This window comes from Perissodus microlepis, chromosome 17 (genome assembly GCF_051167445.1).
Source record: "Perissodus microlepis isolate ML-2025 ecotype Zambia chromosome 17, ASM5116744v1, whole genome shotgun sequence".
Classification (NCBI taxonomy): Eukaryota; Metazoa; Chordata; class Actinopteri; order Cichliformes; family Cichlidae; genus Perissodus; species Perissodus microlepis.
The window spans coordinates 22,196,095-22,221,976 of record NC_140477.1 but is presented as its reverse complement, the minus strand read 5'-3'; the positions used below and the strand labels follow the sequence as shown (position 1 = coordinate 22,221,976).

At 43.1% G+C, this 25,882-nt stretch overlaps 1 protein-coding gene across 3 annotated transcripts in view; it reads right to left on the bottom strand.

Annotated features, from left to right (window-relative positions):
• The window catches only part of phf21b (PHD finger protein 21B), a 91,517-nt gene that overhangs the window by 41,728 nt on the left and 23,907 nt on the right, over window positions 1-25,882 (bottom strand). For all 3 annotated transcript variants that reach the window (XM_084909182.1, XM_084909183.1, XM_084909184.1), the window contains exon 2: window positions 4,453-4,497. In XM_084909182.1, coding sequence (XP_084765308.1) covers window positions 4,453-4,497 — 45 coding nt within the window. The remainder of the gene's footprint in view (window positions 1-4,452; window positions 4,498-25,882) is intronic.

Sequence of the window (25,882 nt, the reverse complement as noted above, 5' to 3'; positions counted from 1 at the left end):
TGAGTTATGCAAACAACAACGTTTTTTGCAGCTGTTTACCTAAAAATGCAGCTAAGGCGTTTTTTTAAATAAACATTTCAAACTATTTACAGAACAATCAGGTGTTCTGCATCAGATTTGATGCCACACAAATTATTTGTGCCACTCCAAAAAATAATTTCTGTCCACTATGAGATAAAGGAGAACAACAGCCTGATACCTGCAGGCCTGACAACAGGAGATGTATCACTCCTGTAACACCTGTAACATTCAGCAGTCGCCTCGTTGTTCTGACACACACAACAAAACTATTGACTACACTACACACTAACTACACAAGATTTGGGCTAAACGTCGCAAATCTCTCACATCTCAAAACACGCTGTCCCTCCTACAACTTCCCCCCTTCCTAAACAACTAAATGCCATGTTGCCAAATCATTTTTTGATTGGTCGACATGGTACATTTTTCCACCAATAGGAAAGGGTGGGGTTTTTTTGGTTTTGTTTTTCCTCACAGGCGGAGAGCGCTTTCCAGCGTTTTCCTTATAAAACGCAGTTTTTACCGTTTTATAAACAACCATAGTATTCAGGAAGAAAACCAAACATTGCATATATTTTTAATCACAACTCTGGTTTTACGTGGCCTATCAACACAATTTAAAAACTGGTATAAAGTCCACACTTTTTCCGTCAATTGTTCTGTCTGTCCTGCTCACATCTCCAATGGTTGTCCACGTTGTCATTAACGTGGCTTCACTCCACATCAGCCACGCCGCTTTGCTAGCTAAAACACCGGTGTCGGCACATAAGGACGCTGTCATAGCCTGTCAACGACGTTGATTAGCTGCGTATATACGAATGTGAATCGCATTATTGGCTGGACTATCGGATAAGGTGGCATCGTTCTAATCCCATACGGGAGCAGCCAGTCACTTACTAATACTGCAAAAAATTAATTTTAATTTCAATTCAGGTTAGATTTTTTTTTCTGTGCACAGAGACCGCCCCAGCAGTGCGCAATTGCGCACGCGCGCAGCTTAGAGGGAACATTGAATAAGAGTAATATTAAAACTAACTAGCTGCCGCCATTGTTGGAAACTGAGCTGTGCCGCGCTATGAATTCTGGGATAGGTTGGGCCACAAAGTATACACCCGACCCATCCTTCAAATCTGGGGAAATGAAGGGCGCATTTGTCGGAGTCTTTGAATTTGGACAGTCTTCATCGTGTCGCTGTAACGTAATTGGCCTACAAATGCGGGCACAGGAGGATGTGGTTCCTGAATTTGGACACGGCTACGATACCGGAGTTGCTTCTTCTTCTTCTTCAGGGTTTAACGGCAGCTGGCATCCTTGTACATGCAGTGCTGCCATCTTCTGTTTCAGTCCGTTATTACACTCTTAAATCCTACTACTTATTCCTGCTTCTTTTGGGATCATACAAAGCTTCAAATGATGCATCGTCTACTAAATAAGTCAGCGACAATTTTGATAGTCGACGTAATCGTGACTAGTCGACTAATCCTGGCAGCCCTACTTGACAGTCAACATTAGGCAATTACAGTCGACTCCCCTGAAGCCTTTGTAAGATATCATCTCCAGGCAAAAACATGACTTCCTTTTTTTCCCCCTCTTTCAGAACATTTTATCAGTTCGGCGCACTTCATGTGAAGGATGGCGTCCTCAAGGCGGATCCTCCATGTCTCCGCCTGAATCACCACCTGCTATGAGCAAATTAAATATTGACTCTTCTATTGACTCGCCAATCTAATTTGAAGTGATTGTGGATGAGCAGGAAAAAGGGGGGGGGGGGCTTCAGTGGCTCGGCCGCTTGTTAAAGGCGCCATAATGGGCTGGATGGAGCGAATGATTGAGTCGGAAAGGGAAGTAGTTTAGGCAGATCTGTGAGATGTGATGGAGTCTGCAGAGAGGCTGCAGTGACAGGAAGAGCAGGTCAGAACCAGTTCATCTGATGGCAGCGGCGTGAGTGGGACAGGTGTGGGGAGAAAATGATGATGGGAGGCCTCAAACCACCTTCCAAAAGTCCTCTGTTCTCTCAGCAGCGAGGAGAAGCTTTCATTCAGATCCACCGTGTCAACATTTACCCGCCAACCCAAAGCAAATACACAGTCCTGAACACCGTCACAGTCAGAGGGGCAAGAAAAAAGGAAGAAGAAGAAGAAGAGGGGGCTGCCTGCTTTGCCAAGTCCGATAAAAAGCCTCCAATAAGGAACAATCAGAGCTTTCTGGAGAAGGCTCACTTCACCCTTCAGCGCCCAAACAATTTTACCGAGTGATGTGGCCGAGTGTGGGCATTATATTTTATCAAGAAACGAGCTTTTATCTGAGATATTCTAAACACTTTCAATGTTAACACGAGGTTTTTAATCATTAAATGCAAAAAGTTTAAAAAAAAAAAAACAACGACAAAAAAAACAACATTTTAAAACTGGAGACACGTTTGAGTGAATTCTGTGTTTAACACCAGAGTATATCAGTGATCCGGTGCTTCTTTTCAGCAAGCTCCTCACAGTCAGGCTGGTTTTCATCCCCTCTTACCCCAGACTAAATCTGAACAAACACCTAGTTTGAACATTTTGTAGATTTGCTGGAGAAACATCTGAAAATATTTAGATTGTTGAAATATCTAAAAATAAGACGACATCATGAAATAAATAGCGATTAATTACAATGAAATGACAACTTGTAAGGTTAAAAAACAGAAAACTTCCCCTGTCTGCTCACAGCTCACAGCACTGATAAGATTTAAGGGTAGGAAAGCAAATCATGCTGTACTGTGCAGCACAGGGATACACCAGCAGGGGGCGATATGTGCTGGTTGTACATGTATGTGAAACTAGGATTTTATTTTCTAGTATTCAAAGATGGCGTTATAAACTGTATAAAAAGATGGCCCAAGTGACAAAGATAATAATAATATAATAATGATGCAAACTTTAAGGTTACAACTTAAAATATTGAGTTACAAAAACATTCTGACTCACTGCTGGAGCTTCTAGTGGCCATTTGAGGAACTGCAGGTTACTGAGCACTGGGAGTTTCTGTTAGCAAGCGTAAGCTGATAACTCCACCCACTTGAACAAAAAATAATAAAATGGCAGCCTGTACGTTAACACTGAAGCTTCAAAATGGAGTCCACATAAGTGGGTGATGTCACGCTGTCTATGACCATCTTTTGTATACAGTCTGTGGTTCAGTGTGCAGATGAAACAGGTGACTGGAGGTCGGAGGCACACGTCCTCGTCTCTGTTTGGAGGGAATTAAGCGAGCGTGGCCTCCCTTGATGCTGGCTGGCTGTTAAACACTGCAGCAGCTCCAGCAGGTCTCCTGAGGATCATTTAACAGCTTCACTCTGAGTCGTATTATGATGTTCAGAATTGATCTCCCTCTCTGGCTGTGTCTAATTATACCTCGGGGAGGTAACAAGGGAAGGTGTTCCACGCTGCACTCTTCATTTATTTGGCTGGGGGAGGACCGAGGGAGCCAATCAGAGTCTTTAACCACAGAAAAAAATAGCTGGAGTAAACTCTGTGTTTGTGTTTCTGCAGAAAGCACAGATTATTTTTTGTGGCGCCCCTTGAGTGACGGTTTTCAAGAAACTGCTTTAATGACCTTCCACGGTCACCTGTGGCGGTGATTGGACACCGTTCAAACGTGTACGAGTCCTGCAGTAACCATCCAAAGGGGGAAAACACACATTTACAACCTGTAAAACAAATTCAGCCTCAATTACACACACTGATGCCTCACAACAATTATCCACCCATCACAGGGTTCGCCTTAATTAGGTTTGTTCTCTTTCGTCCGCCTGCTCGCCTCTGAGAGACCAAATAAATGGGAAGGCCTGCAGAAGCCGCCGCAACGAGTGGCCAAATCGACTTCCAGCGCGTAATGAATCGCAGCTCTGAAATTAAACTGACGTGTAATGAATCTCCGGCTCTTATTCTCTCCTCCTTTTGTCTCTGCTCTCTGGAAGCGTCCTCTCAGCCTGTTCACATTCCTCAGCCATCTCGCTGCCGTCACAAACGCTCAGCGTCACCGGCACCGGCGAGCGCAACAAAGGAAACAGTTACGGCCGTGTTTCAGCTCCTGTCGCCTTTTATCAATGGCAGGAAAAATCAACAAAAATCAACAAACATCAGAGAAAGTTAGGACATCATCCCGGAGACCCTCGGACTCACGTCACAGATCACACCGCCCAATTACACTGCACCACAACTTCAAACCAACCACCGCCGACACATCCACATCATCCATGAAGTCAGCTCCACCTGCGGCAGCTCTGGCAGTGAAATGTGGCCAAAGCATTTTATTTTCACTGGTTTCGCCTCAGAGGACAAAGATGAGCCACAGGGTGAAGAAGCAGACGTACAGCAGGAGCAGTGAGAGAGGAGGTGGGAGGAGCTTGTTCAGGTGAATGCACACCTCTAGAGACACCATCATGTGACCTACCTGTCCGTTCTGAAGTTCATTGAGGCCTTTGCACAACGTCTGATTCTGCAAAGAAAAAGGGGAAAGAAACGTGAGTAGAACTATGATTTCATGTCATTTCAAACAACTTTGCAAAGGTCAAAGGTCAGATTATTTTTCACGACTTTACACAAGCACACCTAAGCATCTTGAAGTGATGACAGTAACTGTTATATCTGATGAAGCCACGCTGAATTTAATCTTCATACTGTGAATATTTTCAGCTATCACTTGATAGCTGAAAATACAAGTTGATGCCTTGTAATCGTTTTTACAGCAGTTTTGATCCCTCGGAGCTTCTGAAGCACACGAGATATCGACATGAACCTCTCACGGGACCAGGTCAGAACTTATGTTCCAATAACTGCAGATTAAATCAGCTGTGAGGTTGGTTAACGAGGTTAACTGGGATTTTCTGCAACAAACTGAAGTCATCATCACCCGCTCAATCTCAGAGTGACTCAGACACAGGAAGCAAACACAGACACATCTGTGAAAGTGCAGGAATGCTGGCAGACGGGCGACTGATTTAAAATGGACCAAAAAAAAGAAAATCAAAAACTCTGTTAGAAATTTCAAATTTTTCTGAAAACCACCTTAAAAACATAGACCTGCATCAGAGGATGAAGCTTGGTTTGTTTTTACTATTCATGAACATTTTAGGTGCTGCTAACCGGTTAGCAGCAGGCCCTTCTTGCCTACTCTTTCCCTACAGGTAGCCTGATCAGGCTGGTGAGACAGACTCTTTTCATGATCAGAGCACCTCCTCCTCCTCCTGAATCTGACTATCCAATGGGTGTTCTGGGCTCAGGCCCAGGGCCACACACACAGCCCAGGAAATGAAAGAGACAAGCAAATAAAGGAGCAGATTTGATCTTGAATACAGTACATGAGTCCATGTTACGTCAGCCTGCCCCCCACCTGCAGGCTGTCATGTTTCTACTCGATGTGACTGACATGTGCTGATGGACCACGCTTGAAGCTTCACCTCAGACTCAGAGTCAGAGAAACCTACACGAGCTGATAGGTGAGCGTCTCACAAACACAAATATTCGGTCGATGAAAAGGACTCACAGACATTTTTCAAACAGAAAAGAAATCAGTTTAAATAAGTGATTCTTTTTTCTCCGCTGAGATTTGTCCCTGCACACAAACTGAGATGCTGCAGAGCGCCGACTCAGAAACTGTAAATGAAATATTGCATAAATCAGTGAAGACGCACTCAGTTGGAAAACACTTGTAATAACATGCAGTAGCTGGAGAGTGAGGTCCTCGAGGTTAATCGAGGAACAAAATGATTTATCGGCGGCTGGTTTTCGTGTCTCTGCTGCAAACTTCCTCCCTCCTCACCCGCCCCGCTCTTTAACAAACACTAACAGCCGCCGGTGAAACCTCAGGAGGACGAAATGCCGTCACAGCTGGGCCGACGCAGTCGGCAGAGGAGGATCTGGGTCTATTTGTCATCTGTAATCTAACGGATAGGTGTAGAAACGTCTGGGGAGCCGAGCGGAAAAACTGAAGCTGCGCACAGGCTTTATTTATTTCTTTACCTCCCCGCAGTAGGCCGGCGTTAGGCTGCCGCGCGGCGAGCGTGTACAGGCGTGTGAGGATAGTCAGATAGATAAATAGAGGCGGATTCATTCTGTATGCATTGCTTTTCACACTGGGGAAATTTACAAGCCGAGCGCTGATAGTTTCCAAATCAGCTTCAGCGAGGACGTCAGAGAGAGAGAGAGTACCGCACTGCACAGCCCAACGACCCACCACGTCTGCCCCGTTTACACTTTACAACGCAAACTCATTCACTGCTGCTGCGTATGAAGCCAGACTCAGTCTGCAGAGGGGTGGTCGCCAAGGGCGACCCTGACCACCACAGAAGCACTAACGCAGAGCAAGAGGACGGAGCTTCTGCTTGATCTCCACCGTTACTGGGGTTAATGCTACACCACCTAAAATGCTTTCCTCTGTTGACTTTTACCAGTTAGAGGCACAAAGAGCAGAGAGCAGGTTTGATCAACTGGTATCACAAATTGCAGCTCCTCTGACGTCCAGCAGAGGCTCCAACAGTAAGTCAGTCCCCATAGACTCCCATGTTAAAACTTAAACATGTTTACAGCCTGATAAAGAAAGTGGTTTATCCTTTATCAATAACTGTACCCTTCATAACTGTTTCATACCACACCTGTTTCAATTCTACTATGGCTTAAAGTTTGCATTATAAGGGGCGTGGCCTATTTGAGTGGCAGGTGGACCTTTGAATGTTGAGTCCAAAAGTCAATGTGTGATGTCACAATGGTTATTATTTTCCATATACAGAACAGTATCATCAGCGTACATGCTGAACGCTGGCTCTCCTATTAAAGCTGCAAAGGTGACTTCATGGTGGCTTCACCCATCTTCAGTCTAGTTCATTCAAAACATGGCGCGCCCACAAACACCAGGGATAACCACACATTATCTGCAACAAAACCAGACACGGATGGTTCACTTGTGTTATATTTTTCATATTGTCCATCATCTCAGGGTGTTCACAGGGTCCTGTGTGAACTGACGTATACCTGCAGAGATACTTCTGACAATAGTATTTCTAAAACAATAAAACACTAAAACACACCGCTGTGGAGTAACTTTGGAAGAAAACAAAGCGTAAAAAAACTAAACAGCAGTGTTGTCTGGAGGGCTGGTGAAGTCAGGCTTGCTGTCTTACAATAGTGTGCTACCTGGTGGCTAGCTACAGAGCTGTGGTTAGGCTAAAATGAACACATTAGGATGGGGAGACAGAGGTTGAGGGTCTATGTTGAGGGTCCTGAATGGCAGAGACGAACACCATCACATGACGCTGAAAATGGAAACTTCAGCACAGAGAACCTCTGACCTCATCCACAGCAGGGGGTCAATAATTAATCTGCTGCTGTGTTCTTGATCCTCAGCTTCATATCCACATGAAGTCAGCTGAGAACGCCAGGACACCGTGAGCCCACTGGCTGTAGATACACTGAGAGTTTTTACAAACTTGAAACACGTGCTGCACATGAACATATGAAGAGCTCATAAAAAGCTGAAGAGACTGCTCTAAAAACCAAGGGAGAAAGAACTGCAGCACTTTAAAAAGATAAGAGCTTCATCCAGCGCAGGAGATGCTCAGAAACACAATCGACACCATCCCCCAAAAATATGAACAAGCAGCACAAACTGCAAAGCTGCAGTTTCTCCATGAAAGGCCAAAATACAAAATACTATGAAAATGCTGTGTGTGTGTGTGTGTGTGTGTGTGTGTGTGTGTGTGTGTGTGTGTGTGTGTGTGTGTGTGTGTGTGTGTGTACGCGTGCGTGCGTGTGTGTGTTGCTCACACACTAATATTTGGTTTGCAGGCTCATTCAGAAGACCCGCTGAATCTGAATGGCTGTTTTCTCCCCTCCTCCCCCCGAATGCAACAAAATGAAAACAAATGGCACCCCCTCCCCCCCTCCTCCTCACCCCCCATATTTACAGCCAGAGCATCTGTTCAAAATGCACACAAACACAGCCGGCTCTGCTTTCCTGTTAGCGTTTGGAGGCTTTCTGGGGAGAGCATTAGCGCTGTTTGGCTAACTGTGACAGGCTTCATCTCTCAAAGCCGCCGCCGCAAAGCCTCGTGGGAAACGACGGCCACCTGTCCCGCTGCTTCATCGTCTTCCTCCCAGCGCCCTGCTGTCCAGTTCAGTTCAAAACCCAAAATCACAAATAACCCAGAGAGCAACACGATGCCTGAATCATCACTGAATAAATGCTGGTCATGCTAAAATAAGACTGATTTAACGTTGTCATGGTTATCGGGTACCAGGTGACAACAATGATGTTAAAGTTGGTGGTTTAAAGGTGAGATGCAGAGGTGGCGCAGCTCTAGTGATGCTGGCTTTAATTTCTCATGCGGACAAATGCAGCTGGTTCACAATGTATGAAGTTATACAGCTGTGACTGTTTCAATGGCCATGATTAAATGACTCTATAATAGTAGTGACATTTAAAGTATCTTAACATAACCGATAACTTTAGGTTCTAAAAGTGTTACAAACAGGTAAAAAAAGAGGTTCTATTTAACCAAACAGTAAGTTTAGGGGTGCTTAATGAACTGGTTGATATTAGCAGGTTCCAGATCAGGCAAAGTGAAGCCATTGACAGCGATACAAAACTAACTTTAATTTAATGAAGTAAATAAACTTGTTTTTAAACTGATGTAAAACAGTCTGTATATGTTAGTCTGGGTGAAATTAAAACCAGAAACTTCAAAAGAAAGAAAATGTATAAAATGTTCAAGTCCACAGATCAAATTAAATTCTGAGCTTTTTGTTGACTGGGGGAGAAAAAAAAAAAAACCACACTGATCTTCATGGAACGGCAGAATGAGCCCACAAATCTCTGAAGCTGATTTTGTAAAAAAGCAGACCTGGAGATGTTCCTCATGTTTGGAGTGCAGCAGGCCCGGGCAGGCGAGCCCGAAGATGGATTCACGATGCTGACTGAGGTGTTGGAGAGGCCAATCAGAGGAGACAGTAGGTAACTATCTGAGGACTAGAGGAGGTGATGAAGGGGGCCCTGTCCCTGGAGCAGCTGACTGCAGCATGAAGCTGAAACATGCTCCGACATGCCGGTGTTCAATTAGCGGCGTGGCTTTCGTATGTTCGCAGCTCCAGCAGGAGAAAGAGCCACTTAGTTACAGAAAATGACTGCTGGAGCTTCAGTGAGGACGCCTGTGGACACAGTTTCTACATGTTAATTAATCGAAGCTCCTGGAAGCTCCATTTGCCAGCTGCTCTGACAAGTTTTAGAGAAATCAGATTTTACATTTACAGCAGTGCTGGGAGGAAAGCAGCAAGGCCCTCCAAGCTGCGACTAACCAGTAAAGCCCATTATTTACTAGTTTTACAGGTTATAAATACACAAAATCAGAGTTCTTTTATTATCAGCCGACATTCCCAGTACAACCTCTCACAGCTGAAAAACAGTCATGGTATTGCCTTCACTTTCCTAATAGGCACATTAATCTCACCCCTGGGGTTCCTGTTATCAAAGTGTGTGTTAAAGCTTTTTTATATGAGGAATGTGGAGAAGATGTGAAGAACTAGCTTGTAATTTTGAAATGTTATTATTATGTCTTTGGTTTCTTATTTTCTGCTTAGATAACAGCTAAATGACTCACACAGGCCTAGAGATTGTTCAGTCACCCCCCCCCCCCAGCAAACTCGGGTCACCAGAAAAATGTGTATTCTCCATCAGGAAAGCCATGAGTCATGACTTTTATGGTGAAGGTAAACGTTCTCTATTTCCGGTTTGCAGACAAGCTAGCATCTTTCATGCAAACTGTGGTGACCTGCTGGCAACCAAAGCAATCACAGGGAAGTTATTGGCAGCACCCTTTGCAACCGATTTCATCTAGCAACTTCCAGCAGCCGACATTACCGACAGCAACCAGTGGTTGCCAGATCACCAACAAGCCTGAGTGACTGAGGTCTTAATAAGGTGGTTAAATGTGGATTTATGAATCTCCCTATTCAGCTAAGATGCCACATAGGTACAAATATTACTCAGACTAGGGCTGGACGATATGGCCTAAAATCCATATCACGGTATAATTTGAAGCATGTGCGGTAGCGATATATATCGCGATATATTCTTTTCTTCTGTATAACGTATTTTACACACTATAGGGCACACTTAAAATCGACAGTGTGCCTTATGTATGAATTCTGGTTGTGCTTACTGACCTCGAACCGATTTTATGTGGTAAACGGCGCTTAAAAATCTATCAAAAAATGTTTTAGTAAGACTTTGGCAAGCTATGAAGGCGCACCGCTTGATGGACTGCCGGAGCATTACAGCTGCCGTAGTCAGAAGCCTCGCGGAGTAATCTGGGTCATAAACTCTGTCAGCTTCAGGTCCCAAAGTCAAACGAACACTGCGGCATCACTGAGAGTTAAAAACTGTCTAAATTCTTTCATCTTTAATAAAATGATCAGCGTTGCTGCTTTACCAGGTGTAACAATTAAGTTTAACATCCAGGCATCCATGAAAACAGAATTTATTAAATTCAACAGAGTTAGAAGTTAGCAGGAAGTTAGCTCGCTAGTTTTCACCTACACATGATATGCCATGTTCTGAGAGATTCCTGAAAAAATTAATACGTACAGCTCTGCTATCACTTCCAACATAAATGAAGACAGAAAATTAAACAGCAGTGACGTTTGTAGGGTTACCGAAGTTGGGCTAGCTGGTATATAATGATGTGCTATGTGTCGCTAGCAAAACAGCTACGTTAGCATAACATTAGCACAGTGTAGCTGAAAGATGAATACTAACTTTTTTCCACTCGATAAAAGTTAACGTGAGGATTTCTGGTGGTTAGGGACAAATGCAATCGCATGGCAGGATGCTGTAAACGGACCAAACTTCAGTTAGGAGAACAACTGAGATAATCTGCTGCGAGAGAATTCAGCATTAATGAATCAATGGTACGGAAATGGAGAAAGCGCAGTTTTTGGCTTTCCCCATATTCCAAAACTGCTTCGTCTCTTTGCTATTACTGTCGCCCGGCATAATTTGCAGATGATGTTGTTTGCAGCCGCTGCAATGCTTTCGACCAAAACAGGCGCAGCTTAATGACACCATCAACATGCGCTATCGCGGTAGAGCGGTATGGTCAAAATCTCTACCGTTGGCCAAATTTATATCGTTTCTACCGTATACCGTTTATACCGCCCACCCCTAACTCAGACTATTAAAATATAGTTACAGTCTTTTGGGATTATTTATCAGCTAAAAATAGAACGATTTTTCACAACTTATAAACTGTTTTAAACTGCAGCTGGAGTTCCCCAAGGCTCAACCCAGGGCCTCCTTCAGATTGCTCAAATTATAAAGAAATTCAACTCAATATTATGTGAAAGATTAGGCTGTCTATCACAGCAGCCTAAGACTGAAAGAACTGGATTTGGCATTCATGTCCAGAAATGAGATGAATCTGAGAGTTGAGGTTTTATTTCTGTTCCATTTTGTTTCAAACATTTCTACACAGCCTCGGCTGTTTTATCATTTTTTTATCTAACCCGGGATGGGTTTGATGCAACGACTGTGCAGCAGAGTGCCAGTGCTCAGCACTACATTGCAGGTGTCACTGATCTGTTTGCAGGTCTACACAGCTGTGTCCAGAGGCACTGATGGTGCCATTTGGATTTGCACATTTATCAGGTGATGCCAGGCCAACCAAATGACGTGACATGTTACAGTCCATAAAGTCCAAAATGGATTTTACCCTCTGCAAAACATGTCCATGTTTGACTTAAAGAGATGAGTCAATGTGGTCTTTTTTGAGGTTTTAGATTCCCATCAGGCCAAGGACAAGGCAAAGGAAGCGCCGGCTTTTAGCACTGCAGAAACAGTTTGAAATAGTGCTATAAACTCTGCATGTGGCTAAAAAATAAACCACTTGTTGGGCTTTTACCTTTCAAATGAACAAAAAAGATGGCAGGTGGAACAACTTCGAGCGCATTAGAATAAAGAAAGGATCCATTAAGATGCTGAATCCTGCCTGCATTTTACCTGGGTCTAAGTGGTCACTCATAGCAGGAGGCTTTTAAAATATCTTTCTGCTTTTCAGCTGCTGCTATAGTTTCCATCCGCTTCCAGTTTTTGCCATCATGCATCAAACCCCGGAGGCGAGTGCTGAGAGGGGGCTGTTGATAGCTGGTGTCTAGCAGGTCGCTGTACAGAAACTGATTGAGTTTATGGAGCGGCAGACGTGGCGTTGCCTCTCAGTTTGCCTCTGGGAGCTGCAGATGACACACTGCCATTCATTTCTCCTCCGAACCTGCAGGGAGGACGATGCCGGCGTCCCACTCCATCTTCATGCTATCACACAACAAATTGCCTTTTCATTAGAAGCAGGTAAATGAAATTGTCTTTTCTCTCTGCTGCTGCACATGTGAGAGGGAAGTCGGCCATGTAGGGACTCAAAATCCATTACAGCCTCGACAGACTGAACTGTACATCATCGCCGAGGAGGGACACCACGCTGACCATGTTATCTGTGATGGAGGAAGAAACACCTGGATGCTGTTACTGCCACACATCAGTGGATGTGTGCTGTTCACTGCTTCCTGAAACATTTCTGAAGAATGAAGTGACGCAGGGAGGGGATCAAACACTTCACTGTTTATGCCATGAGACAGTTTGTCTAAATCTGCAGAGAATACAATACAAATACCCAGAAAGCAAAGCTTCTCCTTCAATTAGCACGTGTAGAATCTAAAGCAGGATTCATTAGGACCAGGATCAACAAACGAATCTTTTAAAAAAAATACTTAGCGTACATCGTGAACTAGCCTCATCAGTCGAAGGTGCTCTGACCCTCATAATCGTCAAATGATTTCTTTAACTTTTTAAAAACTTTGCTTCTGGTCTTCCACCTCCAGTTTTCAGTCTGAATTACATAAGCAGCTACTGCATGGACTGTCAGGTAAAGTTTTAATCCAGAGGCTGCGCCATGATAGTGTTTAAATGTTTGTCCAATGGTTTCTTTGGTGAGTAAGATTCCTTGTTTTAGACTGTTTTAGGGGTTTTCCTAGGGCTGGGCCATATTATACCGTTCACGGTAATACCGGTATAATGTTTGGCAACGATAAGAAAATGAAATATCGCGATAGAATATGGGTAAAACGCGCATGCGCAGTGCCTTTGTTTTCATGCGCACATGGCAGAAAAAGCATGGCGGAGAATGAGAAGGGCGAAAGCGGATCGTTGAATGAAACGGATGAACCAGAATTGGTTTGTAAAAATGCTGCAACTTCAGTGGTGTGGAACTGGTTTAGCTTTTGTCCGTCAGATACACAACAAAGCACTATTTTTGGTAGCACATGCTAGCGAGCCGTCGTTATTACCATGTTTTTTGGGAAATACGGCACACTTAAAATCAATCCTTTGATTTTTCTGAAAATCGACAGCGCCCTTATAATCCCGTGTGCCTTATGAATGAATTCTAGTTGTGTTTACTGACCTCGAAATGATTTTATGTGGTACACGGCGTTCTAAAGTCTGCCAAATGTTTTAGTACGACTTTGCTAAGCTACGAACCCGCACCGCTTGATGTATTATCGGAGCATTACGGCTATCGTAGGCCGGAGCCTCGCGGAGTAATACGTACTGTGCTTCAACATAATATTACCGTATTGTGTGTCTATAACCTCTTTTTAAGTTTTGTGGATATTATAAATGGTTATGCTGAGGATATGTCGGCCAATTTCCACTGGAAATGCCTTTTGGTTAAACTGTCAGCAAGAAATTTGCATTTGCACTGTAAAATTCTTATATAACTTTAATGCACATAAAAACAGCTGCTTGTTTAAGTGAAAATACATTAATGTTTTGTTTTTTTGCTCTAATAAAGTTGTGGAGTTGTAAAGTATTTTGTCTAGTGTCAATTATATCGTCAGTTATATCGTTATCGCAAATTTTCAAATGTATATCGTGATAAATATTTTTGGTCATATCACCCTGCTCTAGGTTTTCCAGCATTTAAATGTTAACAGACAGAGGAAGGCAGCCACAACCAGCCTATAAGGGCCAGATGACAGGCGTCTTACACCATGTCATGAGGTTTGGACCAAGTCTGGCCCACAGAGGTTTTGCACCAAGTTATTTATCCTTGTAGGCTTAAACAGGTTTCAGATTGGTCTCAGACTGGTTTACCGCTTGATTCTGGGTATTTAAGAATTTGGGTCTAAATTTAGACTTTTAGACCTACTTTCAAGTTGTTTTAGACTAAATTTTAATTTTGTTTTAAACTTGATTTTGAATAGTTTTCAAGCTAGTTTCAAAATTTGTGCTCAATTTAGGGGTTAGTTGATTTTGAGTGCTAGGTTTAGAGTGGTTCTGGAAATGAAGATGAACTAAATTCAGGCTTAAGTTTTGACTTTATTTTGGAGTGATTTTGAACTGGTTTAAGGATTGATTTGTGGCAGGGTGCAGACTAGTCTTTGCCAGAGCCTGATTTGCACTCAGTGTTTATTGTTAAATCACTCCTGCATGTTTCAACCCATTTTCCCTTCATCTTCACCTTGACCGTCTTTAGACCAGGGTTTACATGGTGTGACCTGGTAATGGACATGAGCGAAAGAAACATCCTCCTCGGTACAGTTCTACACCTTCAAATCTTTAATCCGCTCTGAGCAGCCAAACTCTTATCTGCAGGCCCTTGAGCAGCTGCAGATCGAAAGCACTGTGGGTAAAAGGTACCTGAGCAGTGCCGGTAACATTTACAGCCTCGCCTCTCTGCCCAACACGCTGCTGCTGTTCTCATGCATGAAAAACAGAAACATGAGAAAAGAAGATGTGCTTCTTTCAAATATAAAGTAATTCACTACTCTTAGTCAAAAGCTCTTGCACGTTTCTCCGGTGCATTACATCATTAAGTTTCCCTCAGTCCTGTCAGCATCAGAAAATCTGCTCTCTGCCTCTTTGCTGTGCCTCTGTGCTGGCTGAGAATCACTGTAAAATGGCGGCTGCAGAAAAGAAGCTCTCTTTGATTTTCAGGTACTGAACCCAAAACGTTTGGCTGCTCTCCACAGGAAGAACAAAAATAGCCGTCCAAAAACAAGCCAAATGGTTCCTGGAATCCATTGAACATCCTGACTCCCCCTTTTTAAAACTCTTCCAGTGTTTCAGGTTCAAAGTCTGCATTTTCATCCTGAGCTGTGGGACAAGGTTCTGACTAAAATCAAGCTTTTGTACTCCACGTTCAGTTTTCTAACAATTCCTTCAGCCTTTGATCATTTCCCTGTAATGTTCCCGTACATAATGTTCCACAGGCTTCCAATTTTCACTGTGAACACTCGTAAGCAATTTTCTGACTCAATCTCAGTCCTCCTGATTTGTCTTTCAGAGAATTTCTCGTTAGAAGCCAGAAAGCTTTAACTGCTGTTAGAGGAAATGTGAGTACAGGAGCAGCAGAACAGCAGCAGCAGCTAATTTTAGGGTTTACGTGACATTAGACTGATGCAGAAAAAAAAACTATCAAAAGGTCAAATCAATCAGTAAAACAGGAAGGGCTGCACAGCGAGCAGAGAGCTGGGTGCATAACAACCTCAAATATGAAAAACAATTCAAGCTCGTTTATTCATCTATACTGGGGGATGCATCTTACAATTAAATTAAAATTAATTCCTTTTTACACAAAATCATAACTTGGTTTTAAAGTAGTTTTCAGAGCAGATTTGTACTTTGTTTTGGTCTTTATTTGAGCTTGGTTTGATTTGGCTTTTGGTCCATTTTTGGGCTTTGTTTAAAATGTTTTTAGACTTGCTTTAAAACTCAATTGGCATTAAATTTGGGCTTTGTTTCGGACTGATTGTGGGATTGGTTCTGGGCAGATTTGGACTTCAATTAAGACTGAATTTGGTGTTTGTTTTGGACTATTTTGAGTTTTAATTATTGGCTCTGAACTTGGCTTAGAGTGGTTGTTGGACCGTTTTGGTTTTGGGTTGATCTTGGGCTTGGTTTAGATTGTATTTGGCTCGGTATCTTCTATATCTTGATGCGATCTAGACTGACTCCACAATGCTCAGATCAGGACTTTGTGTGTCAAACCATCTGTAGAAGGACTCATTGTTCTGCTTATAGATGAAGATGGCTATTTCAGACTCTGGTTAAATGTTTGCGGCTTGTCCTCTTGCCACCACCTCATACTTATGCACAGGGCCATATGTTTACTGTTGCCGTCCTCAAAGCTGATAAAAAGCAGAAAAAGAAGAAACTGCATCCCTGTGAAGCATTTGCTGCACCATCCGGGCATCAGCATTCATGCCTTCATGTTTTATAGACCGAGTTTCATCAGAGACACTCAGGCCTGCAGCCCTGCTTCAGTCAGCAAACAGCATCTGCGTCGCCATCTCTTTATTTTCATGCAAGCACAAGCCTTGTTATATTTGGCATGTTGCTACGGAAACTAGCTTTCGTTTAAGGACCACAGTTGCCTCTTCCACGAAGACAAACTCAGGTAGAGAAAAAGCTTTTGTCACATTACAGAGCCAACAAAGAAGGAAAAATCTGGCAAGCAGGTCATTATTTTTCATTAAGCAAAGGCGCACAGTAATCAGTCTGCAGGCAGGCATTCAGCTGACCCTCACAGAAACACACCCAGGGCTACGAGCACTTACACAGTCCTCCCAAATAACAGGGCGCCTGAAGGCAGCCGCGCCACTTCAGCTTGCTCCAAATAATTGGGTTAATTTAGCAGTTTAGTGTGATGACGCCTCAGGACGGCGCCCAAAAAGTCCACAGCAGCTCCAACCAAAAACTACAAACTGAAGCAGCAGCAGCAAAAGCAGCTCTGCTTCCCTTTATCTCCTTCTCTGAGGCCTCTCTGTCCAAACCCCATTTATTTTTAATTGCTTTTCACGGTTTGTCCGCATCTTTGTTTACGTCTCTGCGACGTCCGATAAGCCAGCACAATAATGGCAAATTAATTTGACTACATTCACCGAGGTAGCAAAAATGTCAGCCTGTAAAATGAAACTCATGAGCAGTGATTCTTCTTCCTCCTCTTCTTCTCCTCGCAGCACAAACATGAGCTCATTCTGCTGCTTTCATTAGTTTTCTGTGCACATTTCCCTTCGCCGGCCTGCCTGCAGAGCAGCTGGGGTGCCTGGCAGCCTCCATGTAAACACAATGCATGTCAGAGGGCACAGAAGACGCATCGCGGCGCCTCAACAAAGTCCCACAGAGGACTGAAACAAGTCTGTAAGAGCCACTGAAGTGATTCTCAGGAGAGGACTGAGCTCATTTCACCTAAAACACCTGCAGAGGGCTGAAAAAATGGCTGCCTCCTCCTCTTTCATAGGTTTGTCATTTTCATAGAGAAGAACTGAGTTTTAGCATCCAGCATCACACAAACATATCTTCTGTACCTACTTTTGGCCATACAGCATGCCAGTACACTCCTCTTTAAGACCCTGTCTTTTTAACCCTGTGACTCTCCTCCGTGTCCCAACATCAGTAAATTGAAGAAACTCGATTTCTGCCAAACTACAGATTTTTCACATTAAGCTTGGTGTGCTTCTAAACACTTCATCAACCTGTCACATGAAGCCAACAACATCTTAAACCAAGTCCTCCTTTCTCCAACCACAACCACTCAAACTTGCTTTGTTTGGATGCAGTTTCTAGTGGCTGAACTGAGGCTTTAACTGCTCGTTTTTCTCCTCTTCGGGCCAACTCTACATCCCATCGCTGCCTTTCACCCATCACTCATGGCGACCTTGTCGAGAAAAAACAAATTAAAGTCCCATTTATTATGCGGCGCTCTTTGTTAGCGCCTGACTGCCAGTGCAAGGACGCCCCCACCTCTCCCTTTTGACTAAATTTAATCCCAAACCCCAACTGCTCCACCTGACACTCTATTTGGTTTGTTCTGATCAACAGTTTGTGGGTTTTAGTAGCTGATAGTTTGTCTTTCTCCTGCAGGAAGAAGACAAACTGGCCTCGCTCTCTGCTCTTTTTTCTTCCCTCTGTTCTGACACTCAGATCATCTACGGTTGTAAATCCTCGTCCCCGCTGGCACTCACACAGAGATGAATAAATCAAAACGGTCATTTTTCATTCAGGAGTTCAGCGGACACGCATCAAGAGCACTTCTTCTACCGGGTCGCCCTTCATCTCAAGGTTGTCCTCAACAGCCTTTAAACAAACACAAACCTCATGAAGTGTTTCAATCCTTCAGCACTAAATGTTCCCATCTCACAAAGAACCTCTCACAATATAAAAATAAATAAATAAATGAATAAGGTAATAGTCTAAATGTTTGGACACAAAAAGACCAAACCAGGGCTGTGGGAAGTGGATTTAAACCTCGATGTTTCAGTTTCAGTTATTCACAGGAAAAAGAAAAACGTTTGTTGCAGACTTCAGATGTGACTGTTATTCCATCAGTTTAACACCAACTCCAGATGTTTCAAAAAGGTTTTTAGAATGTAAAATGTGAGCAACAAAATCATTGTGGTTTGACTGGAGTTGGCCTCAATTATAGCTTAGAAAAGTACTGATGTTAAAAAACAAGCACAATAAGCATTTTTATAGTTTAGAACTTGGATTTGAAATGCTTTTGGCCTAATTTTGGGCTGTGATTTGGACTAATTTTCGTTTAAAATTGAATTTGTGAGCCAGATTTGAACTGCTTTAGGATATAGATATTGGAATTCATTTAATCTTGGTTTTACTGAACTTCAGACTTGGTTTTGGACTAATTTAGGGCAAGATTTAGAGTAGTCTGAGACTTCATTTAGTGTCGGACCTAATTGCTGGAAAGGTTTTGAGCTTGGCTTGAAGCTGCTTTGGAAGTGGGCACTGGGTTTGGTGGTGGTTTGTTGGATTAAAAACTGAATTTGGGAGCAAATTTGTGTTTGGTTGGTTTAGATCAGTTTTAGATGTGGCTTGACAAAATTGCTGCAGTTCCTGTTAAATGTTTATTTGGGACCATTTTCAGTGGCATATTTGATCTAGTGGACATTACAGGAACTGCAAGCATTTGGTAATTCTTCATTTATCAGCAATGTTGTGCTTGGGACCAAAACTTGGCTAATTTTGGATTTAATAATAATTAGAAAAGTGGAAAATAAAGTCTGACTTGAAATTATAAATGAAATGCAATATAAATGTGGTCTTTGATTTCAGAAAAAAATATATTTAATATTTCCAATTTTTAACATTTTCTCTTAATGTAAAAACATAAATAAAATAATGAACTAACTTAAATTGAGGTACAGTTAACACTTGACCTTGACTCATCTCAGTTTTCTTTTAATGATATGAAGCATAATGTGATTCATCTGTTTCTGTTGAGTCTCTTTAATCCAAAGCAAACATTGCAGCTGTATCCAGCATTCAAAGGGCTTTCTTCTTTGAGGCGTTAAGTGTACGTTAAGTACACATTCAAAGATCTGTAAGCCTTCACACCATCAACCCTCACGGCTCCACCGAGTTTCACAAGAATAAAGTTTGATTGTTGTAAAAAAGAAATCCAATAAACTCAGTGCAGTGATCCCTCCAGAGCACAACAGCCCGATGAAACCCTGACTTTGTGACTCAGTTGCTGCACACGGCTGCATTCAAGGCCATTTCTGAGGCCTTCGCTGTGAATATTCAAAGAAACTCTCCTGCCTTTATTCCTTGGTCGACCATTTCCTGTTTAGTTTCCAGGCAACTTGCCTTCACATTTTCACACTCAGGCGTGATTAAGCAAACATATTATTGTCCCTCTGAAGGCCCATCAAACACATTTTAATTCCTCGCATGCAGCTCTTTATCCGGTCAGAAACACTCACTGCTTCTGCTAAACCGAGTCCAGTGCTGAAGGTAAAGAAGACGGCGCCCTGCAGCCTAGCGAATCTGTCAGAAAATGGTCTTGGCAGAGGAAAGGTGACGCATTCGCAGCTTTAAATCTGGGCTCAACGTGGGAAATCCCTCCTTTTCAGTTTTAATCACCATCATCAGCCACTTACACAGCAATAAGCTGTCATGTTGCTTTATGTTTGCATCTGTGCGCCATTTTCCAGAGCGAGGCCGGCTTGTACAGCTGTGTTCCCTCCCAGCGAGCAGCACTTTATTTACACACACACATTTAAAGGCATGGCAGGGCTATTAATAGCAAGGCGGCCCTGATCTCTGCTTTGTGAGGAGACTGCATACGAACCATGCCATCTTCTGGCTACAGCAGAAAGAGGAGAAAGGGAGAAAGAGACAGAGCAAGAGAGAGAGAGAGTAATCACTGCCGATATGCAGCCGGCACAGAAGTAGAAGCTGAGATGCTGGGTGCTCTCAGACGATAAGGAAAAAGAGACTCGGGGAAGAAGTGTTAGTCTAACAGCATCTTACTCAGAAGCACCCCTCTAAAAAACAGCTGGATAAAAATCAGACACAACGGAAGCCAATCAGAAACCTCCACAGAAAGCAAAGATATCCACAGTGATGGTCTGATTAACATCAGTGTGGATGGTTGTTTTCGGTTTCAAGTCAGCTTCACTTACACATAAACATCGGCGTCATCGGCATAGAAGCTTTCCACAATTTACAGACATTTGATCCATTGGTCAAGTCGAGTGGAGCAAACGTATGCAGTTAGGGCGACATATCAAATCGTAATAACTTCTTTGCATTAAAGAGGAACAAGAATATGTTGTCAGGTGGGAAATTCTGGACCAGTAAGTAAACTAATTCATTACAATTTCATCCATTAACGCAGTGTGTTCAGTAAATTCTGCTGTGTCCACACAGCTGCTGTTGGGGGGTATTTGATAAAAATAAACACTGCAAGGCCTTTAAGGGGGTACAACATGGATACCAATGCTGTTTGCAACAAGTAGCAAATCTCAGGTTTAATTCCTGTTTGTTCCCATTCCCAGTTTCCTCATATTTGCTGTCTGTATCCACTGGCCATTAAATGTACCAAAAAAAGGTGTTAAATAAAACCACAAACTTATTCACATTTCACATTTGTGAGAAACACTATATAATTAGTACCAAATGAAAATGACACAGTCAGGGATTTGTCTGCGTTTCTGACTTTTCCCAATGATTTTCACATAAATAAAATATTTGTGGAAAGTGGGATTTCATTTACTCAAGAACAAAACATATTTTTGTTGACTAAATGAACAAAAAAAAGCAATAAAATCCACGTAGTGATTCAGCTGTACTCTACCTTGGGGCATTTCTCGCAGGCTGCAGCTAATGGCAGGATATTTATGAGGAAAAGTATCTGACAGAAGCTGAATAAACTGTCACCATTACATAAAAACGTAAACACACGATGACCTGAAGGAGGATTTATACTCTCAAAACACAAGAGATTCTGCACTGAAGATATACTACAGACATTATATACCAAATCTAATTTAGGATTTTTGTTTTCCCTAAACCTGAGCAACGAGTGAAAACAAGCAGCCACGCAAAGTGCAAATCACAAAGATTAATATCTGTGAACAGCAGGACTAGTCACAGTTGTTTTTTGTGTGTTTACTGCAAACACACACAAACACAGTCCCAGAAATTCCACATAATGTGTTCATCTAAACATCTGCACCAAACGTCTTTCACATAACGGGGGAGATGCAGGCAGCATCTGACCAAACAGCCTTCAGCCTTCACACTTGGATACTAACCGAAACTAAAAATGATTATCCTCCAGCTGACACACAGCCCCTCCCCTCACTAGCAGCTGAACACACAAATAGCAGCACAGCAACAGTAACCATTTAACTTGTTAGTCAAGTTAATTGGCTACTGTTACAGTTAAGTTATTGTTTAGCTAAATATAAAACAACAATGTTAATGCTGGAGAGATACAGGAAACATTATCAGCCTCACCTTCCTGTAAGGTTAGCTTAACAGCAAAACAGGTTTTATGCTTTTCTAAAATCCCAAACTGAAGTTGACAAGCAGCTAGATTAGAAACTGCTGCTGTTGCTACCGTAGCATCCATCACCAGGAGCACAGCACTACCTCAGAAAATCAGACCATTTTCTGAAAATTTAGACTTTTTAAATTTGTGGATTTGTTGGATTTAACCTCATGTTTGATTGGACACTAGGTAGCAGGATCATTTCTACTCTTTGCTAGTACGGATGTTACAGATGATGCCCTTCTTCAAACTCGACTCTAACCGCGCCGCTGAGGTCTGATGTCACTTTGCATTGATGAAATATGTCCACACAGAGATATAAATGCCATAAAAATACCTCAAACCACCTCCTGCTGCAGCATGTGGAGTGAGGCCTTTTTGTATTTCTGGGTCTCTGTACTATCCCAAGTTTCATGTAACCATCCTTGCTTCCAGCAGCCATTTTGTTTCCGGCCTGTTGAAGCAGTGTTAGTGTTCTGAGCCTCCTCCTGCTCCTCCTTTCATCCACCTGCCCTCCGCCGGCTCTGACACCTCCCCTGACAAACATTGTGTTCTCCGGTCAGATCACCTGGTTCCCCCAAACCTTTCCAGCTGGAGCTCTGACTCACAGGTCAGCGTAACGGCGGCAGAGAGAGCGGCGGCTGATATTTTTAGTGAGTGACTCAGACAGACACATCTCTCTTTTCTCTCCACGCTTTTGACTTAACGTCTTTGCAGAGCGGCTGAGCTGTAATGAGCGAACACAGGGAGGATTTGCAGCAGGATGAAAGAAGCCGCTCGCCGCTGGATGGAGTGTTTTCATGCTCAGCTCCATCAAAGTTACAGCCCCTTCTTTTGTTTCACTTTAAAGGGCGAAGAAACAAACTGAACTGTCACGTGTGATGAAGGCAGATTTGCCGATTTATTCTCTGAATTCCAGAATTAGACGTTAATCCACACCTGCAGGAGGTGTTGACGACTGAACAGCACGCTGAGCACAAATCAAATCCACATCTACAAAAAGAGATTATGAGAGTTCATTTGAAGAGATTATTTTATGGCAAGAAAAAAAACCCAGCTAATTACAGCCTGACTGGGAAGAATAATCAGGAAGGTCTCAGGTTCACTTTGTCCTCCAGAAGCTGCTAAACAAAACTGAGAACATCAGACTGTTCAAAAATATGTTCATGTCCACGACAGTGCATGGCTGCAGGGTGGTTTAGCACGTTTTAAAGTCTTAATGTTAGCTTTCTGGATGCTGCAAAATAGGTTTTTGGAGTCCGAAGTGAGGATGGTAGGATGAGAGGGTGGAGTGCTGAGCTGTTGGTGAAAGAACTGTATCCACAGACGAAGAGAGCATCACACAGACACCTGCCAAATAAAATCCTACAACTGGAGCTCCGCCTTCCTGGACAGTCTGCTAGTACAATAACCTCACAGCAGCCATATTATTGGTCACATGATTAAAAATGCTCCAAAAGGCTCCAACAGCACAAACACGCTCCAGAGGTCCAGTTCAGGGACTTCAATTAGCTCAGGTAAGGCCAGCAGACAGCTAGCAGCCACAGCCGCCTGTCAGGTCAAATAGGCCACACCCCTTATAATAAAACCTTTAAATTTGCTACAGAGACCAAAACAGTTTGTGTACCAGAGTGTAAACATGTTTATTTCTGCTGTAAAGTTTTAACATGAGAATCTATGAGGAGTGCCTCACCACTTGAGCCCCTGCTGGACGAACAGAGGAACTGTAGGTTTTTGTGCTTCATGTTGCAGTTGCTTGGGTGGTGTTACCTTCAGGGTCACTAAAATCTTAGAGTGGGGCCCCTCCACAAAGTGTGGAAATACGAAGGTTCAGATGCACCTCTCATACAGATCACTCCAATAAAGCACAGCAAGCTGGAATGATTATCTAATTAACTGGTGACAGTTTTTAATGGTTTACCTGGACATTTAAACCAACCGTTATCCAAGTGAAACTTAACCAGCTTCCACAACCCAGCAAGGTTAATCATACAGCAACCTCCATGACGTTAAAAAACTGTTCTGGTTCTATTACAGAAAATAGAAATATAGTTCAAATCTGCAGACTCTCCCCTTTCAGGATCTTCTGCAGAGAGCGCCTCGTCTTCAGCTATCACCTCCATATCTAAACCAGCATGTGACCAAAGAGCGGTCTGAATTAAAGCAGCAGACACGTGCGTTTAAACCAGATTATTTTGGATTCATCTGAGACGCCTCACAGAACACTCTCACACTTTTGAGGCTGTTCATTTTCCTGACTGCTTTGCTGCCTGCAGACACCCAGCAGATTCATTTCACTTTCAAAGAACTTCTTTGACAGTCAGGACGCTCTGTCAGTGTTAGTTAGTCGGTGAGCCTCTGGGCACCCAGCCACAATAACAAATCTGGATATCAGTGCAGAATTAGCGAGTCAGGTCTGTTTTACAGTTCTGTGAATGTACCTCTGTGACTGAAGCCCATTCTCAGTTCAAAGCTCCGAGACTTTGGAGGCACAAACGTCCCCAACTTTGAAGCCGATCGGGGAGACTGCCAAGCAGCGGCTGACAGTGGGAGGGGTCTGGATGAAGGCTGAGAGCCTCCCCGGAGGCTCCTCCACTACTGCACGAAAGAAAACACTCGACTTCAAAGCACAGCTGAAACTCACCATCTTCACTGCCTCCACCATGCAAATCAGAGAGAGCAGAGGCTTCACCTTTCACATCTGGAGGCTCTATCTACATCTGCACTCCTGCCTATATTCATATGTTTGCAGAGCCTGTCTAAGATACCACACATAGGCCACAGTCTTCATTGTTAATTCTTTGCTTCAGAACGGTTCATGGGCTAGGACGACCCACGTCTGGAAAAAAAGACCAAAGTATCGACCGGCAAAGTAGCTGAAAAGAAGAAGAAGAAAAAAAAAAGATCAATATGAGGTTTTTAGGAGGTCTTCACCTCTGTTATATCACCAAACTCCTTTGACAAATAACAGTAATTTCGCTCTGCAGGACTGCGCTCTTCAGTGACGTTTAGGATTAGTTCAGTGGATCCAGGCAGCAGCAAAGCAGAACTTCTGACATGTTTTAGGGAACAGTTACTGGTTTTGTTAATGGAGTCTGGTGGTGATTTTAAAAGCTTCATAGCTGAAAAAGCAATAAAAATATTTTCAATAAAGCGAACTGTTTTCACTGTTCGCAATGCAGGGTTATGTGGGTCCATTTAACATTACAACAGAAGAAAGGAGCGGGAGTGCTCCTGAACGTTAATGAAGGGCACATTTTTTCTGAGCTGTGGCCACCTTCAGGTTCCTCTGAAGGAGTCTGACAAACTAACACCATTTACCTTCACCAAACCAGGACCTAGAACTGGCTCTAACTTAATGGCTGTTCTGAAGGTTTAAATCACATAATTTACCCAAAGTTCAGCTGCCTTGAATTCAATCCTGAAACCTGTTGAAATGTGGACCAGAACTGTCACTTTCCCGCATGCTATAATCTCCGTGTCATGTCCATGCAATCTGTCCAAAACAACAACAAAAAAACCCCAAAAACCCAAACAGGTTATCCAGCTTCGTCCAGGTCAGCTTGGCTGTCTTTATACTGATAATCAGGTATGCAGTATACACCCGCCTCTCTCAGCAGTTGGACAGCATCCTTGAGAAACAGCGTCTGTGTAGAGCTGGACTTCTTGAGAGCACTGCCAAAGTTCTGCATGTTTCCATTTGTTCCACGTTCATAAAGCTCCAGGCGATGCAAATCATTTCTAAACAATGTGTGCAGATAACTTTATTTATTCTGTCCAAACAGATATGTGTTTGGTTGTTAAAGTGAATTGAAGTCGTGTTGCTCCAGGTGGCTGGATCTGTCGTGAACACTGATGATTGTTCTTCTTGAAGAGAAATGAAAGGTTTTGTTATTAAGAACTCAGGCAGAGGTAAACTCAGCCGGCAGGATTGCATGTGGAAACGGGGGAAACTCTCCGTGGCATTAAGTCGTTACTGGGCCGCTTTCC